At 35.3% G+C, this 18,716-nt stretch overlaps 1 protein-coding gene across 1 annotated transcript in view; it reads left to right on the top strand.

The window, feature by feature from the left end:
- Nucleotides 1-15,992, top strand: part of LOC127864177 (uncharacterized) — a 33,187-nt gene extending 17,195 nt beyond the window's left edge. Inside the window, exons 2-3 of the mRNA XM_052403844.1 lie at nt 7,366-8,232; nt 14,867-15,992. Coding sequence (XP_052259804.1) covers nt 7,366-8,232; nt 14,867-15,584 — 1,585 coding nt within the window. The 3' untranslated portion in view covers nt 15,585-15,992. The remainder of the gene's footprint in view (nt 1-7,365; nt 8,233-14,866) is intronic.
- Nucleotides 15,993-18,716: the final 2,724 nt, after the last annotated feature.

The following is an 18,716-nucleotide window of genomic DNA, read 5'->3' as shown; positions in this document are numbered from 1 at the left end:
GGTTAGATTTGAGAAGAACTTGGAGAGTTGTCACGTCTTCTTAACGTGGCAGCCATGTTGGCTGCCGCGCTGTAAAATTGTACTTCATGAACATTAGAAGCGTTGTGTTAGAAATTATTAAACAGAAATAAATCTCGATGAAAACAGAAATGAACTTTGGTTGTTACTGTGTGATATCAACGAACAATACGCAATTACGCTACACAGTACATTTTATGGTTGCCGTGACTTCAGGACGAACATTGGAAAACATTGGGAAACGGAGTACAAACAACACTATACGGAATCACAGGCCAACGGATCAAAAAAACAACGCGACATGGAAAACGGTCAGTTTTTTCATAAATTATGGCAAACAGGGGTTTATTTAAAATGTTATCAAGTAAGAAATACAAAGTAAAAGGCGTTATGACAACGAAATTTTTAAGAATTGTTTTAAAGAATTTTACGTAGATAGGTGTTAAAGAAATGATTAATCATGTACGGAAAAATTATGCAAGTATCAAAATCAATACAGTTTTTCATTGATCAGTATTTTTTCTAAAAAATCGGTAAATTGAGAATAAAATAAATGAATAAGAAAGTATTTGAAATTTACATAATTATATGAGTTATAGAAATACTGAAATTAGATGCGCACAAATAATTGAGGGTATTTAAAGAGTTTTTTATATTTTTTGTATTATTGGAATATATAATTATGTACGGACACATTTTTGCATAATATAAATACATTTGTAATTGATGGTATTTTTTAAATTTTTGATATTTTTGCAAGTTTTCATGAAATATGAACGTATGAGGAAATTAGAATATTTGAAGAATGTTTCATTAATTTGACATTATAGGAATACAGATATATGAGGCATATACATTTTTATAATTAAGGAATTTTGAAGGCAGTTTAATATTTTGATATTATATTAAAGGAACTTATAAGGTAGGAATAAACATTAGAGAGTATCCGATTTTGACGTCATTTTATATAAGATATGAAATAGAAACCTGCACATAAATGGGAATTAAGAGACGTACACAAAATCAGTATACTTGACTATGGTTTCATGCATTCATAGAATAAAGAAATTAGGAGGGTAAACACATTTATAAGAGAAATAATGTTGAGTGCGAATATGAATAGGGCAGACACTTAAAAAAAATATTATGTAAATATGTATATACGAAATTTTGTTTATTGCAAATGTATGTAGGGTATCGGTAATATTGAAGGTCTTGAGTAATTTTAAGTAAGAATTTAATGTGTTCTGTCACGAAAACTGTGCAGTTAAAATATACTGATATATGCGCATTAAATTTCTGTTATTGAATAAACTCTATAAGGTACATAGAGGTTTATGAGAGCCTATCATTTGCGAAATGATGGAAGCCTACCATTTACTCATGGTGGAAGAATACTTATTGTATTAGATTTATAGGATTAGTTCATTAGGAGAACAAGACTTGAAATTTGAAGTATACCGATAAATGTTCTGGTATTATGAATGCATATTGAAAAAAGTCTGCCCTTTTTCATCAAAAATTTCACAAGTGTTTAGAGAGACGCGCGTATTTAAGAGCGCCCAGGTACATATGTCGATAGAAAAGGTCATTAAGTACATAATGATACACAAGCGATTAGTGATTTTAAGATACGAACGCGATACGTCTGTTTAAAGTGCAATACCCTAGGTAAATAAAGTAGCGCATACCTGTCACAAATTTACTGATAGTACGTACGTAAAATATCGAGCTGTTATGTAATGTTTAAAGGAGTGTTTCGATAGTAATTGGTGTAATAAAGGTTGTATTTACTAAGGCGTTCTATTAAGTTGTCATGACGGTATTTAAGAGGAACTAAAGGGGATATTTATAAATGTTTGCCATGATTTTGAACAACTGATACTTGTATCACCACAACGCATATGAAAGATCGAGATTTGAAGACAACGCCGAAAAAGAGCGACTTCGCGAGATAACGCCTTCCACAACGAATAGAAGAAACAAACAACATGATTAGGATGGAACATCACGGTGTTTACTCTCAAAGTGAATACCTGGTTCTATTGCTAAAAGAAGACCCAACGCCAGACGTTTTCGAAGGACAACAAGTGACGCAACACTGGACACAATACTTGTGACGTTAAACACTATAGGGTAGATGCAGCCGTTCAACTGTTTGACGTGCGTAGATAACGCATTTGGAATGATACTTCCGAGGCCTAAGACATCAAGGAGAACACTGCTATAGTTAATACCTCGTGAGCATTATGACCAATAGAAGATCTTAATGTCCCGAGAGAAACGAAGATGCTGGGACCATCAACGAACGAACGTAACGGAATTACTCTATACCAATAAAAATTGATTAGTACCAATATACATTGATTAAATTTTAGAATATCCGCCAAGCAAGTAAATACATGAATAGGTTGTTCCTTCTAGAACATTCTAATAAGTCAACCAATCCGTAATAAGCCCGGACCTTGGTGACCAATCGAAATTACAAGTAGATTTTATGTAAATTAACCTGGGGATAAAATGCAGTGTTTTAGTTAGTAGAAAAGACTCCGCGGTTTGATTTGAGAAGAACTTGGAGAGTTGTCACGTCTTCTTAACGTGGCAGCCATGTTGGCTGCCGCGCTGTAAAATTGTACTTCATGAACATTAGAAGCGTTGTGTTAGAAATTATTAAACAGAAATAAATCTCGATGAAAACAGAAATGAACTTTGGTTGTTACTGTGTGATATCAACGAACAATACGCAATTACGCTACATGGTTATCAAACCTTAGACGACGTTGTTCCAGCATCGTCAAAAACTATACTTGTCCACCGACAACCATTTAGGAAATTTAACTTGCCCGTTGCTGAACTACACTTGTCCGTTAATGTTTATATAAATTGTAAACGCATTTATTGATTAATGTTAAATAATGTGGAATATATCAAAATGAGTATGATTTGCTTGTTTTGTTTATAATTGTATTTCAATGGTACATTCATTATAGCAGTATATTATAAACAATATAAAGACTTTCTCAAACTTTAAATCTTGCAAATGTGCTGAACATAAGTACATTGTAATCTTAACAAATTAAACTAGTCCAATATGTGGACCTCATCAGACTGAGGCTCCGCTACTGGTAGCAATTTGATTATATATAACCATTGAAAATCTGTTAGCCAAGTTTCTTGAAAAGTTCTGGTGCGTTTACTTAGATCATATTTTTTATCATAATCTTTCTTAGTTTTTTGGGAGGTGGGCTGCTCAAAGCTTCGGGTTTCTGCTCCGTTCTTAAAGATTAAAAAAAAAGTTTCATCTTTACCATTAAAGTCGTCTTAAATAACAAGGTAGACCGTGTTTTGATTATCTTAGATTGATACTTTTTATTTCCGTCTGATTGTAAAAATAAAGAAACAAGTCTGTACACATGTCTAACAGTCAGGCCCAATGCTGAAAATGCGGCATGCTCCCTGTCTCTTATAGAATAAGGAAGATCACTGTGCAGGAAAGTGCACGTATTTTATCTTGATTGCTCCGCAAATAGCACTGACAATGTAATCGCGTGTCAACACCTGGTTTTGTAAAACTTAATTACGGCTTTAATACAATGTATTTTGTATACCTGGACGCGACTTTTAAAAAACTTGTTGTCCACGGACAACTTAATTGAAAAAAGTCAGTTGCCCAGACAAGGAAAAGTAAGACTCTGGCAACTCGGACATTTGATTTCGTCACCCCTGGATTATAATAGCACGACAGGTATATTACATTACTTGAAATAAGTTGTTAAGTTTTCATATTTTCAGTATATTCGGTAATAAATTTTACTGGGTATGTCTACCAGGTAACTACCAGGCAAAAATATAAATAACGCCAGTAGATTGAAAATCATCGTCATGTGGTAAACCCAGGAATGCAAATTATGCATGCGTAGTGAATTGTATATATTTTATGTATACAATTATCAATATACTTATTTGTAGTGTGTATATCGTTATGTCACAAATTTTTCGTGATGTACTTTTGATTTCACATCGCGAAATTGTATTACTTAATATACTGAAAATATGAACTTTTTTCAAGTTATGTAATATACCAGTCGTGATTTTTTTAATCAATATAAACTAATAATTGTAAAAAAATGCGGTATTTTACAACTTTGATTTTCTTCGTTGCCGTGGTTGACAGCCCCTTTAAGGTTCATGATGGCTTTCTTCATTCATACTATGTTTTTTGTTTAATTATAATATGACATGATGCCTACATTCTTTATACTCAGAAGAAAGTCAAGAGTGGGCTATTACCGGTATGCAACCAATTATGATGGGAGCTAAACATTTTGAAACTATTATATTCAAAGAAATGGTTTCATAAATGATAACATGTTTAAATGCAAGATCAATTTGCCATTGCTATGTGCCTTCTCATTTCAATGTCATATGATACCTTTTTGCACCAAGGGGGCAAATTATACTTCTGAATAATCACTTGAAATTTGTCCATTGCTTTACATTAGACGGTAATAAGAATTTATCTCTTGATTAAAAATTATGGAGTTTCAATATTTGTCAATATACTTGTGATTTGTGTCGAAATGGTTGAGTGTATGTGTGTATGTGCTAGTCCATTGTTAATTTTTACAGTATTTAACAATAAGTATGAATTATCACATCATTCTTCATCTATTTATGTATGAAGCTAATGCCAATTTATGCAAGAAAGCAATTAGTAAAGAGGAATTAAGTTCTCATAATTTATAACCTTAAAAGAAAGAAAAATATTATAGTAAAAAACACATATTACCATAAAACGTTGTGTATAAGGCGCATTTATGTATAACGCGCATCTACTTTTTTAAGGTAAAAAAACGGGAAAAAAAGTTTTTGAAGCAAAAAATATCGGGGGGAAAATTTCGTACCGCAGGCTAACTGAAAATCGTTATATTTAGATTGCCGATCTTACGTGTTCTTTTATTGCTTCCATTATTAATTATTTTAAAGACGATAACGATACAACTAGTTTGTGTTTTTTTTTAATCATATTATGCGTAAAAATTAATGTTTGGATTTAAATGAATTATGCATGAAATGCACACTTTCCACGAGGATACCATCAAGGTTTTCATCATATGTCTCCGAAGTAACTGTCCACGATTTTATCGTGGAGTACACATAACGGATGGATTAGTTATAACTAAGAAATTGACATTATTGATTGGTATTGTCACGTGGTTATTCATGCATGACTAATTCACAACCGCATGTTTTATTTACAATGCCGATATCATGCGTTCTTTTCGAGTGTCTATAATTGACAGGAGACTTAAACGACTCAAACTTCTCAACACCATTACGACATTACCGGCGATAAACAAACAATGGAGGTGTGTGAAGCCGTTTGCTGGTTCGCATGTTTTGATAATAGCCCAGCTACACAAAACTTGACAGGTGACGCAAATTGCTCGATAATCACATCCCCAATCTTGACAAGACGTATGAAAACGTGTAAACAAACACAACATCAATTTTATTAACACATTTGAAAAGCAAGAAAAATATTCATAAATATATCGGGAAAGACCTTGCCGACATACTATTGTAAATCGACAAGTGCCCCCAAATAAATTGTGTAACCCTAGTACAGTAGGGTATAATATTGTGGGAAAACAATAACATTTAAATAAAAATGGCTTCCTTGTTTTTCATTCTCTCCTTCAAATTTATTTGATTTCAATGCTCTGTACGTACCTGAAAAAGATAGAAAATATTTATGTTAACGTTATAATGTTTGTCCATCTTATTCAGATCGTAAATATAACACTATTATTAACATAGTTACAGTTAAAACACCGGAAAACAGAATGATGCAAATTACCGCAACTGGGTAACTGACAGGGAAAAAATGTCTTCGCATGGCTGTAGTTGTTTTTAAAATGAAATTTTAGGGTAAAAAAGTGCGCCTTATACACAACTTTTTACGGTAACTGCTTATGCAAACACATATTTTATTTTATACTTAGATTGCCATTTCATAAGAATTATTATGCCCCCCTTCGAAGAAGAGGGGGTATATTGCTTTGCTCATGTCGGTCTGTCGGTCTGCCACCAGGTGGTTGTCAGACGATAACTCAAGAACGCTTAGGCCTAGGATCATGAAACTTCATAGGTACATTGATCATGACTCGCAGATGACCGCTATTGATTTTGAGGTCACTAGGTCAAAGGTCAAGGTCACGGTGACCAGAAATAGTAAAATGGTTTTTGAATGATAACTCAAGAACGCATATGCCTAGGATCATGAAACTTCATGGGTAGATTGATCATGACTTGCAGATAACCCCTATTGATTTTGAGGTCACTAGGTCAAAGGTCAAGGTCACGGTGACCCGAAATAGTACAATGGTTTCCGGATGATAAATCAAGAACCCATACGCCTAGGATCATGAAACTTCATGGGTAGATTGATCATGACTCGCAGATGACCCCTATTGATTTTGAGGTCACTAGGTCAAAGGTCAAGGTCACGGTGACCCGAAATAGTAAAATGGTTTTCGGATGATAACTCAAGAACGCATACGCCTAGGATCATGAAACTTCATAGGTAGATTGATCATGACTTGCAGATGACCCCTATTGATTTTGAGGTCACAAGGTCAAAGGTCAAGGTCACGGTGACCCGAAATAGTAAAATGATTTTTGGGTGATAACTCAAGAACGCTTTTGCCTAGGATCATTACACTTCATAGGTACATTGATCGTGACCCGCAGATGACCCCTATTGATTTTCAGGTCACTAGGTCAAAGGTCAAGGTCACAGTGACAAAAATCGTATTCACACAATGGCTGCCACTACAACGGACAGCCCATATGGTGGGGCATGCATGTTTAACAAACAGCCCTTGTTTCAATTTGAAACACTGAATATGTCTTAATAAAAACACATTTTGTCTTGTGGCACTTCAATGAGTATAATAATGATGAGTTAAATATACATAACTTTATGTTATGTATATGCATTCTAGTAATGGCATTACTTAAGAGTGGTAATATCATTATAATGAATAAATGCACAATTTGTTGTTCAATGCGGTTTGCATTATTTCCCAAACACACAGTAGATAGATACATATTTATTTATATATTTTTATTTTAATAATAATCATATAGTATTGCCTCTAGAAAAGTAACATGTGAATTGATGTAACATATGCATTGTTATTGTATGTGCCTAAATATTTTTTTTTGTTAAAATGCCCCTTTTAATTTGTATTCTAATTAATATCGTTTCGGGGTACACAGTTGGTTATTGGTCAGTTGATTACTATTCAATCACTTACTGTCTCCCATGTGGTTGTATTTCAGACTATGCGTACAAGTAACTCCATTACCTCAGGCTGCCAGACGGAAGTCAACCAACTTTGAGAACCTGTCTGTCAGCACGGAAAATACTCTTTCACAACTGAAACAATGTCAGACGTATCAGGAGGACAGAATCAAGTCTCTTAAGGTTTCATACAAAGAACATGAGAGGCTTATTGTGGATGGTTTGCGTGTGAATATAGTATCGTATTTACACGAATGTGAAACCAGCACAGTTAATACAACACATAAACATATGCAATACCCAATCAGTGAAATGCGTGAGGGAATCAAATATTTATTAGCAGATTTTGAGAAAAGCACTATTAAGGAGAAGAAAGAAGAGCTAAACCTGAAACAAACTCCTCTCAATGTTGTGAGAAACAGCTGCATTAGACTTCACTATGAATTGTTCCATCTTCATGTAGCCATACCGAGAGTACTGGGTAAACCTGAACTCTCTTTTATTGCCAGTAAAAAATGTCTGGAAAATATGCAACAATCTGATATATTTATAAAAGAGAACTTTTCAAACATGCAGTTTGTAAACAAAATGGCGACACAGTCTGATAGAGTTTTCTTCTTCTGTTGTTTATCATGCATGAAAAACAAGAATATCGAAGAATATGCAGTGTATTACTGTGAAAAATGTCAACAGTGTTTTTGTAGACAGTGCTGTGAGCTACATCATGACTATTTGTTTAGTGAACATGTAAAGTATAACCGACTAAATATGAGGAACTGGCCAGTCTCAAAGTATTTGGAGGCTTTTATACTAATGTGTGAAATACACACTCATAAACAACTAGAGACGTTCTGCAAAGATCACAGTCAGCTGTGCTGCTCAAAATGTGTTTCCTTAAGTCACAGGTATTTAAACATTAAAAATCCTTAGAACAATATAATTTGAGGTATTTCTTATTTGTCAGACTAGTTATCTTTTGCTCGGGTCCATTTAATCGTCAGGAATTAATCAAAGCGCTGAACGCACTAAAGATGTTCGCTATTGCATAATTTAACATGCAATTCATTTTACAAAATCAATCGCAAGTTTGAAATGAGCACACGTCATTCAACTTTATAAAGTGTGTGTCATAGCACACAGGTCGAGTTTTGTGGTCACTTTTTATCATCCTTATTATTTCATAGAAATAACTTAGACAAAATAAAAACAACATGCTTTTTGGACGTTCTGAAAGCATAGAAAGTATGATGAAAATGGTAATGAGAACTTAATATAAAGAAAATTTGCAGTCACCATCATATTAATGGAATATTTTTTCTGATATCAAATAACTATCTCACCAAAAATATAAATTCATAATGAAAGTTCCGTGTACAAAACTTTTGATTTTTTACACCATATACAAATTCAAAGTATACAATAATCTTCGTATCTTGTATATGGAGGAATAAAAGTATATAAACATTGCTGTTTATGCTTTACTTGTTACCCAAGCAGTTCACACAGTGTAAACAACGCTGACATAAACATAGGTATAGAGCACTAATGCGCTTTGTTTTACTCAGTTTTCATCTTAGTGACTTTTACATAAGGCCAACAGACACGCATGAATATTTTTGAATATTTAATAAGCTGATTCGAGAAACAACCTCTGAATTGTTGTTACATCACTGCGTATGTGCTCAATTCAAAGGATGTAGCACTGTTCAGTGTAAGGATTTCCGGACTACTCTCTGTATGCTCAAATGACACAAATTGTGGCCCTGTTATAATTACGCGTAACAATCCATCTCGCAGAATTTCACTTTCACCTCCAAGAGGAGAAAACAATCATTAGCGAAATAGTATAGTGTCATGATAAGAGAAAATCGTTTATTTATCATACCACAATGTTTACCGTACTTGGTCAGCACGTCTGGAAATCATTCCTTAATGTGTGGATAGGCTGCCATTATTAACAAGTTTGCTATTTTGAATTCAATTTTGTATCAGAAAGCATTGTTCTTTAATGTGGCATTTTCAATTCGCAATTAGATTTGTAATGACCCTTGTCATGCAAAATGGGTCTTATTCCATATGCGCCCATCATATAAATAGCCCACTCAGCTATCTCTCCTTCTGGTAAGGAGAAACATAACATATTGAGTGATTTTATAGCGAACAGCATCGCCTATGGCCTGACTGTGCAAAAGCACATGTTGGGTTTAACAAACGCTTGCCGAAACGCATAAGACCCATTTTCGCATGATGGCGCTATTGACATGTGATTTAAATGTTTCGAATGAAAACTGCGTTTAAATCAAATATCAACATACGATATATTTCGAAAGTGAAGAAAGATACTCATAACAAGGCGTATGAGGACACATATGAAGTGCTCTCTCGTAGTATATATATATACCCCCTTCTAAGAAGAGGGGGTAGATTGCTTTGCACATGTCGGTCTGTAGGTCGGTCTGTCAGTCGGTCCGTCCACCAGGTGGTTTCCAGAAGATAACTCAAGAACGCTTGGGCCTAGGATCATGAAACTTCATAGGTACATTGATCATGACTCGCAGATGACCCCTATGGATTTTGAGGTCACTAGGTCAAAGGTCAATTTCATCGTGACCCGAAATATTAAAATTGTTTTTGGATGATAACTTAAGAACGCATACGCAACCAACAGGGCGAACTCTGAACAATATAACTGAAGCAACTGGTCTGTAATCCTAAATCTATAATTATCAGTCCAATGAAACATAATCATTTGAGTAAAATAAAGTGGATCAGTAAAAATATTATCAGAATATGAGAATTTTTTTGTATATTTTGTATATTAAATATTGTGTTAATGTTTAATTTTGTTGATTAATATAAATATAAGCAGGACAGGGGAGGTAATACACTTTTATATCTTTCTTATATACAGGGGAAACAAATGCAATAAGTTTAAATTTTATGTTTAATAAATAGAGGATATTTGTTAATGTCAGTGTGAGATCATTTGTTATTTTTTCATTGTCCCTTGACATATTGCTTTTATATTATGCATACTTGTTCACCCCCAACCTCACCCCCCCATTTTTTTTAAACGTCATTTAATAAATTACCACACCCCACATTATACCCCCTCTCACCCCCCACCCCCCTACCTCCCACCCCCCAAATTTGTTTTTTTTAAACATCTAATAAATCAATAAACCCCACATTATACCTCCCTCTCACCCCACCCCCCTACCCCCCACCCATCAAAAAAAAAAAAAAAACAATTTAAACATCTTATAAATTACCACATCCCCCATTTTAACCCCCTCTCACCCCCAACGCCGCCTACCCCCCACCCCCCCATTTTTTTTCAACATCTAATAAATTATCACACCCCACATTATACCCCCCTCTCACCCCACCCCCCCTACCCTCTCATCCCCCCCCAATTTTTTTTTTAACATCTTATAAATAACCACACCACACATTATACCCCCCTCTCACCCCCACCCCCCCTACCCCCCCCACCCACCCCCCCCAATTTTTTTTAAACATCTAATTAATTACCACAGCCCACATTATACCCCCCTCTAACTCCCCCTACCCCCCCCCTAACCCCCCACCCCCCTAAAATATTTTTTTATTAACATCTTATATATTACCACACCCCACATTATACCCCCCTCACTCCCCCCTACCCCCAAACACCCCCATCCCCCCCCCATTTTTTTTTAAACATCTAATAATTACTACACCCCATATTATACCCCTCTCACCCCCACCCCTACACCCCCCATCCCCCTCCCAAATTTTTTGTTTTTGTTTTTCGAACGTCTTATAAATTACCAAATCACACATTATACCCCCTCTCACCCCCCCTAGCCCCCCCCCCCCCAAATTTTTTTTAAACATCTAAAATTACCCCACCCCACATTATACCCCTCTCTCACTCCCCCCTACCCACCCCAGCCCCCCCCCCCAACATCTAATTAATTACCCCACCCCACATTATACTCCCCTCCCACCCCTATACCCCCCTACCCCCCAATTTTTTTTTATGCCCCCCTTCGAAGAAGAGGGGGTATATTGCTTTGCTCATGTCGGTCGGTCGGTCTGTCGGTCTGTCCGTCCACCATGTGGTTGTCAGACGATAACTCGAGAACCCTTGGGCCTAGGATCATGAAACTTCATAGGTACATTGATCATGACTCGCAGATGACCCCTATTGATTTTGAGGTCACTAGGTCAAAGGTCAAGGTCACGGTGACCAGAAATAGTAAAATGGTTTTTGAATGATAACTCAAGAACGCATACGCCTAGGATCATGAAACTTCATGGGTAGATTGATCCGGACTTGCAGATGACCCCTATTGATTTTGAGGTCACTAGGTCAAAGGTCAAGGTCACGGTGACCCGAAATAGTAAAATGGTTTCCGGATGATAACTCAAGAACGCACACGCCTAGGATCATGAAACCTCATAGGTACATTGATCATGACTCGCAGATGACCCTCATTGATTTTGAGGTCACTAGGTCAAAGGTCAAGTTCACGGTGACCCGAAATAGTAAAATGATTTCCGGATGATAACTGAAGAACGCTTATTCCTAGGATCATAAAACTTGATAGGTAGATTGATCTTGACTCGCAGATGACCCCTATTGATTTTCAGGTCACTAGGTCAAAGGTCAAGGTCACAGTGACCCAAAATAGTAAAATGGTTTCCGGATGATAACTCATGAACGCTTATTGCTAGGATCATGAAACTTCATAGGTACATTTGTCATGACTGGCAGATGACCGCTATTGATTTTCAGGTCAAAAGGTCAAAGGTCAAGGTCACAATGACAAAAAACATATTCCCACAATGGCTGTCACTACAACGTTGAGCCCATATGGGGGGCATGCATGTTTTACAAACAGCCCTTGTTATTGTTTTAAATATATTTAATATAATATATTTAGTTGTTTTCCGTTTTAGCAATTATAAAGCATTTTCGAGGTTGCCTGTAGTAATTGATGAACTCATATCCTTGTGTATGTATTGAGAACTGTGAAAATAACAAGCTAAACCTTCTACTAACCTTCTACTATTGCGTTGCTAGCACCCGTAAATACAAAAGATCGCCGCTATCTGTTGAGAACCAAAGAACGTTTTCTAGAAATACCCGTTGTAGTAGCATGAACGAGGTTACGAAACAGGTCATTTGTATTATTATTATAAATTGTTTATGATATTCGGGTTTAGCGATTATGAAACATTTATTGTTTTTGTCTATCGTATCGCTTAAGTTATTGCTGAACTTATGTTCAAAGTTTTATAAATTGAGAATGTAAATAAGCGTTCACTTTTCCCGAATCTATTTATAGCCTCAATTAACGACCTGTACTACGTCATTGAGGTGTATGTGAGAGCGTTACCTATTGCGTTGTTATCGCCCGTGGACGTTCCTTTGTTTATCGACTATTAATAGCCTCATATTATGAATGGACTGAGCAAAAATACTACGTCATGAAGACGCTGCAGAAAGTGGACAATTTTATTCATTCATAAACAATCTCCTCCGCGACATGTACAATACGATCATTGTTTATTGATTCTTTTCTATAACAGCACTGTTCTAAACTATTGCATTGAACACGATATTAATATCATGTTTCTATTTGTGAATGAATATAATTGGAGAACTCATACCTCTTGCATAAATGAAACAACTCTTTCTCGCGCGGATACGCGTAGTAAGCGGGTATTGGGCTCCTAGGCTAGTAGCTAAGACGTATCGACCTGAATTTTAGACTAACCACCTTAGACGGTCGCTTAGCGACCATCAAAAAATGGTCCTATGGTTTATACAGGCGTTAGTAGTTAAATAACTAACAATGTAGGGTATGTTGTATTGTGTTTACATAAACTCTGCTAATGACGCTTCTTGGTTTAAATTTGCTATGTACAGTAGTCTTATGGTTTTTATAATAATAATAGATTTGTGGCCAGGCTTCAAATTATGACAATCAGTTCATACAACGTAGGTAGTATGGCACATTGTAGGGTGACTCTGTAGGATTATTAAAATAAAGAAGACTGAGTGTTTTTTCCAGGCCCTCATTGCGTGGCTCTTCGCCATTCCGCCATTTTGAAGCGCCCCTTTGCCCTTTTTAAAGGCAAACGCCACCATGCATCCTAATAGATAACATCTTAATTGCCTCAGAGTTCAACTATGACGCTCCGACTGTGATTGATTTTATTCATAGGTGTGCACGTCTAATCGAGTATTTCAATTGAGTAAATCCATTTTTGTCTGGATTTTCTGTTTAATCTTCGTAAAGTAAAATAACTGGTTCATTAGTGACTTATCTAAAGGATCGTTATTATAGTCTATAAGAGCCAGTGGGTGAGTTGAACGTAATGAAGAAAATGTCAATTTTCAAATCATTCGTGATATAATTTTTTATTTAAATGCACACAAAAACAACATGTTTCCCATGCTCAAGACAAGACTTTATAAATGACCAACATATAAATTTTTGCTTTTTATCTTGACAAAGGACACACAAAGTAGCTTCAAAATTTAAGCTACAATTAACTTGTTACCATGGCGTTAACATAAATGGCGTGTTTCCGATTACAAATTTTAGTATGCTCATTTGAGAACTCATAACAAAATACAGTTTTGTGCAATGGATTCAATTATACTTTTTATTTGCTAAATCACTTTTCGTGTCAAAATATTTGTTTTTTATGATATTATGCACAATTTTCACGAGGATAACACCCGTTGGCAATCATCAGTCTCTGAAGTAAGGGGCTGTCCATAAAGTATGTCACGCTTTTCTTTACCATTTTTAATCCCCCCCCCTCACCCCATGTCACAAACTGTCACAAAATCTTGGACCCCTTCTATAGTACGTCACATACTCACACTTTTGAACATATTTTTTTTAATTAATAACTTTTACAGATTTCTTAAACACAATTCACTATTAAACAATATTAAAATTTCACTTGGGGACTTTTACATTATTAAAATGACTTCATTACTAGAATAGTTGATTGTCAACAGTTGTCACAGTTTTTCATTGAATAACATGTTAAATTAAAAAATGTTCACTTTGGACATCATCCATGCATGGTGAAGTGAAGTGTTCATCCATAGTTATGACTGGCATCTATTCAATGAATATTATTTACTTATTAAATCTGCGTGGATGTTGTGCTAAGGTGCCTTTTAAAATTCGAACAACACATTCAGAAGATACACAATTCGTCTTATTTTGACAAAAAACTAATTCAAATTCAAATTATTTTTTTTTTAATTATTTTAAAATTCTACTTAAGAAATAATAAATATATTTTTATAAGAAATGTGTGACATCACACATTGGCCTGACCCACCCCCTCCCCATGTCACAAACTGTCACACTTTCTAACACCCCCTCCCTCCACCTGGAGCGTGACATACTTTATGGACGACCCAAACTGGTCACGATTTTATCATGGACGATACATACCATTTACATGTAGCATAGCCAACAAACCTCCACAAAATCCCTGAAATTATTGATTTTCTTTCAGAAAATGCAAAATAGTAACACTTAACTCAGCCAAGAAGCAGGCAGCAGAAGTACAAGAACTGTTTGAGAAGCTCCTGATCAATATGAGAAAACTGAGGAAACTGCAGAGTTGCTGTGAGTCTGGAATCCAGGATCTGAAGAGTTCATACCAGGGGCAAGAACGCATGGTACACAAAATGAACGACAAAATTAAATCCACTATGGCCAAAATTGTGAGGAGAACTTTAAAGAAAATACCTAAAGTTGAGCAAAACAAAAACCATGAATTAATGCATTCCACTTTGTTTCATATAGAAAATATTACTTTAAATGAAGCAAAAATTACACTATCAAGTCTTGAAGATTCTCTCAAGACTGGCGTTGAAACCTGCATCCGTCATCATCATGAATTAAAAGCACTCCATGAACTCCTTCTATACAGCAGGGACAACAACAACGAGAACCTCTGTATTATAGCTAGTCGAAAATGCATTGACAAAATACAACAAGTTGAATCATACCTGGATGAGAACAGTGTTAAACTTGAATGTTCGGTATTACAACAGACTATACAAGGCACTGAGCAGTACATTGTCAGATTGTCAGGTCTGGGGAGGCTGGAAGAGAGTATGAAAGCTCACACTGACATTGAACAGTACTTGTCTAAACTGTCAGGTCTTGTGAGAGTTGTAGGTCCTAACTATGTGTTTACTGTCCGGGAAAGTCTGAGCACACTGTGAGAATACCAAGTGATTCAAAATCATGCTCTATCACAGCCATCTGTGTTTTCCCAGATGGGCAAGTGCTTCTTGCAGACAGAAATAATAAGAAGGTCAAGCTGCTGAACCAGCAGTACCATGCGGTGAGCCACTTGGATGTGAGGGCTGAGTCACAGGACATTTGTCAGATCACACCCAGAGAGGTTGCAGTGGCTGTGAATAAGACTAAGAGTCCCAAACATGAGGTCCAGTTTATCACAGTCATCCAGGGCCAACTCGCTCTTGGCAAGATGTTTCAGTTACAACATGAATGTACAGGTATTGCCCACAACCAGGGTGACCTATATATCAGCTCTGGTACTGCTCTGTACAAGTTCACATTGAGTGGCCAGCTGGTCTGCAGACTTTATAAAGATACATCAGCTGATGATACAGGTAAGAATCATGGTGGATTCATCCTAATAACATTAGGCCAGCATTATTTTTTTTTACGGGAAATTTTCAAAAAAATTGAGAGGGGGGATAAATAAATAAAATAAAAATAAAATCATGAAAAGTAAGCAGTCTACCAAAAAAATAAAAATAAAACTGTCTAAACTGATTTTTTTTTTTTTTTTTTTAAATTTAAAATTAAGCCAATTAAACCTCATGTATACTTGCATTAACCTTTAAGTGTTTTATATATCTTATTACACTGTTGTAGAAGCTTTTTATAATAATAGTAAACATATTTTAATATATATTTATATGTAAAAGCACCTTTTGCATGTATTATACTATATTGCTTCAATAGAGACCATTAACCACGCCAGGTGTGTAGTGTATTATTGTGATCGTTAAACTTTTGTTGAGTGTTAATCATATGTATGTTTATAACAAATATAGCATGCATTTGACTTAAATAAAAAAGAATTGAAAACTTTTTAAATTGTTTAATAGCTTTAAATAACAACCAACTTTGTAACTTTCGTCCATGGGTGGAATATGCACACTAAAAATTACTATTTAATATACAACAAACTTGCTTTACATCATAATAATTTGTATCAATCATGAGAAAAAATGAGCCACATAACAGGAAATTGGACCTTAGGGTGATTGCGACTATTTTGGCTCCAAAAGAGCAGTCAGATCAGGATCCAAACTGTTCAATATAGATGTCATTCAGTCAGTACTTCTTTTTGAAAAATTTCAGGTAAAAAAAAATAATGCTGGCCTAATGTTATCAGGATGTGCTCAGGGCCCTCGTTTGGCCGTTTTTGGGGCCGAAATTCGGCCCCATTCCAACCTTAAAATAGTATGAATAAAGCTGGGGTCAACGCCTTGGAACGGTCAATGCAAAGTATTGGGGGTTTAAACCTGGTTATAGAGCGTTCAACCTCACACTTGGCCCAGAAGGAATGTAGTTGACAATTGTTAATAGTTTTATTTGATCGTTTGTCAAAAAGTTGTAACTCTGTTACTCTTGTATCTTCAATGCAATTGAGTAATTAAATAGTAATTAAATTTAATGCGTTTTAATTCCCTTTTATTATTGTTTAATTTGAGTTACAATGCAATGACGTTAAATTTTATTTACACTTAAATGTATTATGAATATTGCTGGGCCAAGTGTGAGGTTGCTTTGCATTGACCGTTCCAAGGCGGTGACCCCAGCTTTATTCATATTTTGTGTTTATGTTGGTTTGTATTGTGCTGTATTGTGCTGTTTTGTACTGTTTGGGCAATCGGTCACTTGCCTTAAATAAAGGACCAACTAATTGTTTTAATGAAAATTCAATACTGCTCCAGCAGCTGGAGTTTCACTTCTTTATATTGACGTTGAAGTGGTTTTATTATATACAAATCAAATGCAGGTCGTTAGAACATGTATGCGGCCATTTGCAATGTTCAAAAAGTGTTATCTAATGCGTGATTGGCTGTTGCTATACACATGTGTGCTGGTTTCTCTATTAAAATTGTTTTCTTATGCGTGATTGGCTGTTGCTATATATACTCGTGGACTGGTTTACTACATTAAATAATTATTATCGGAAAATAACCTACCTCCAGTTGAAAAAGTGTGCCAGTCCGCAGATTAATCATAAGCTAATTATATAAACTTTCGTTTTTGATTTTCGGAGAATAGAGTAGTTTCGTTTTCAAAAAAAGATACCACGGAAATTTTACTTGTCCCCGGACAAGTCAGCTTTCAAAAACTGCTTGTCCGGAAGGGGAAATAGACGACTCAGACAACTCGGACAGCATATTTCAGAACCCCTGATAAATATAAATAATATAATCATTCTCCGAAACTGCAAGGCTCTTTGGTTTGTTGCGTTGCATGCCAACCATATAGTGGTTCTTTGCTAAGTTTCCTCAAAGCATGTCTCCCTGGTCAAAACTGTTTGCGCTTCATGGGTCAACTGATTTATATAGATTAATGTCTTTGATAATCCCTAACAACACAGACACGCAAGGCTCAGGGGTTCAATATTTGGTGTGTAACATGTTAGTGTTTTCTTCTTCTAGGTGTGATCAAATCATACATTTGGAGTTAAAAATAACCGGTCCTTGTTTCACATGCTTAATATTTACTAATATAATAAAGAGTTAAACAATATTATTCTCTCAAAACGCATGGGTTAGGTGATAATTATTTTGTATGTGACATTGTATGGTGGTAATCTTCGTAGGTTTTGTATCATGTCCATTAATGGCTTCACATTAGCCCTAACAAAATATTGAGGTAAAAGACAATATACCTAGAAACCTAGATTTATTTCATTGAACATTTTCTTAAGTGAAAGCCGTATAAAGAATTAGATAGCACATGTAGCAAGGATTTAAATTGTTGTAGTAGAATTACTCTGCTGACTGTATATAACTAACTAGCAAGATTAATTATATATAGAACACAACTTTTGAACTACTGTATGTAATTGTATACTTTAAAATAGTATTTTACTTTAAAAATTTCGTAAAAGACTCACAGTATTGTCAAAATAAAAAGGTGTGAACTTTTGCACATATTATTTTGTTCCTCTCTTATTCACAGTTTAAGTTCAAATGAAAATTTCTATGGAATGTGTTGTCTGTATTATTTTAAGGAGAAACAGCAATAACATGTTTTGGATATACAATAAACAGAGAGAGCTATATAAATGTGAAGAT

The sequence above is a fragment of the Dreissena polymorpha genome, chromosome 1, assembly GCF_020536995.1.
Source record: "Dreissena polymorpha isolate Duluth1 chromosome 1, UMN_Dpol_1.0, whole genome shotgun sequence".
NCBI lineage: Eukaryota > Metazoa > Mollusca > Bivalvia > Myida > Dreissenidae > Dreissena > Dreissena polymorpha.
Note: the sequence above shows the minus strand (reverse complement) of the source record. Positions and strands in the feature narration are given on the sequence as shown.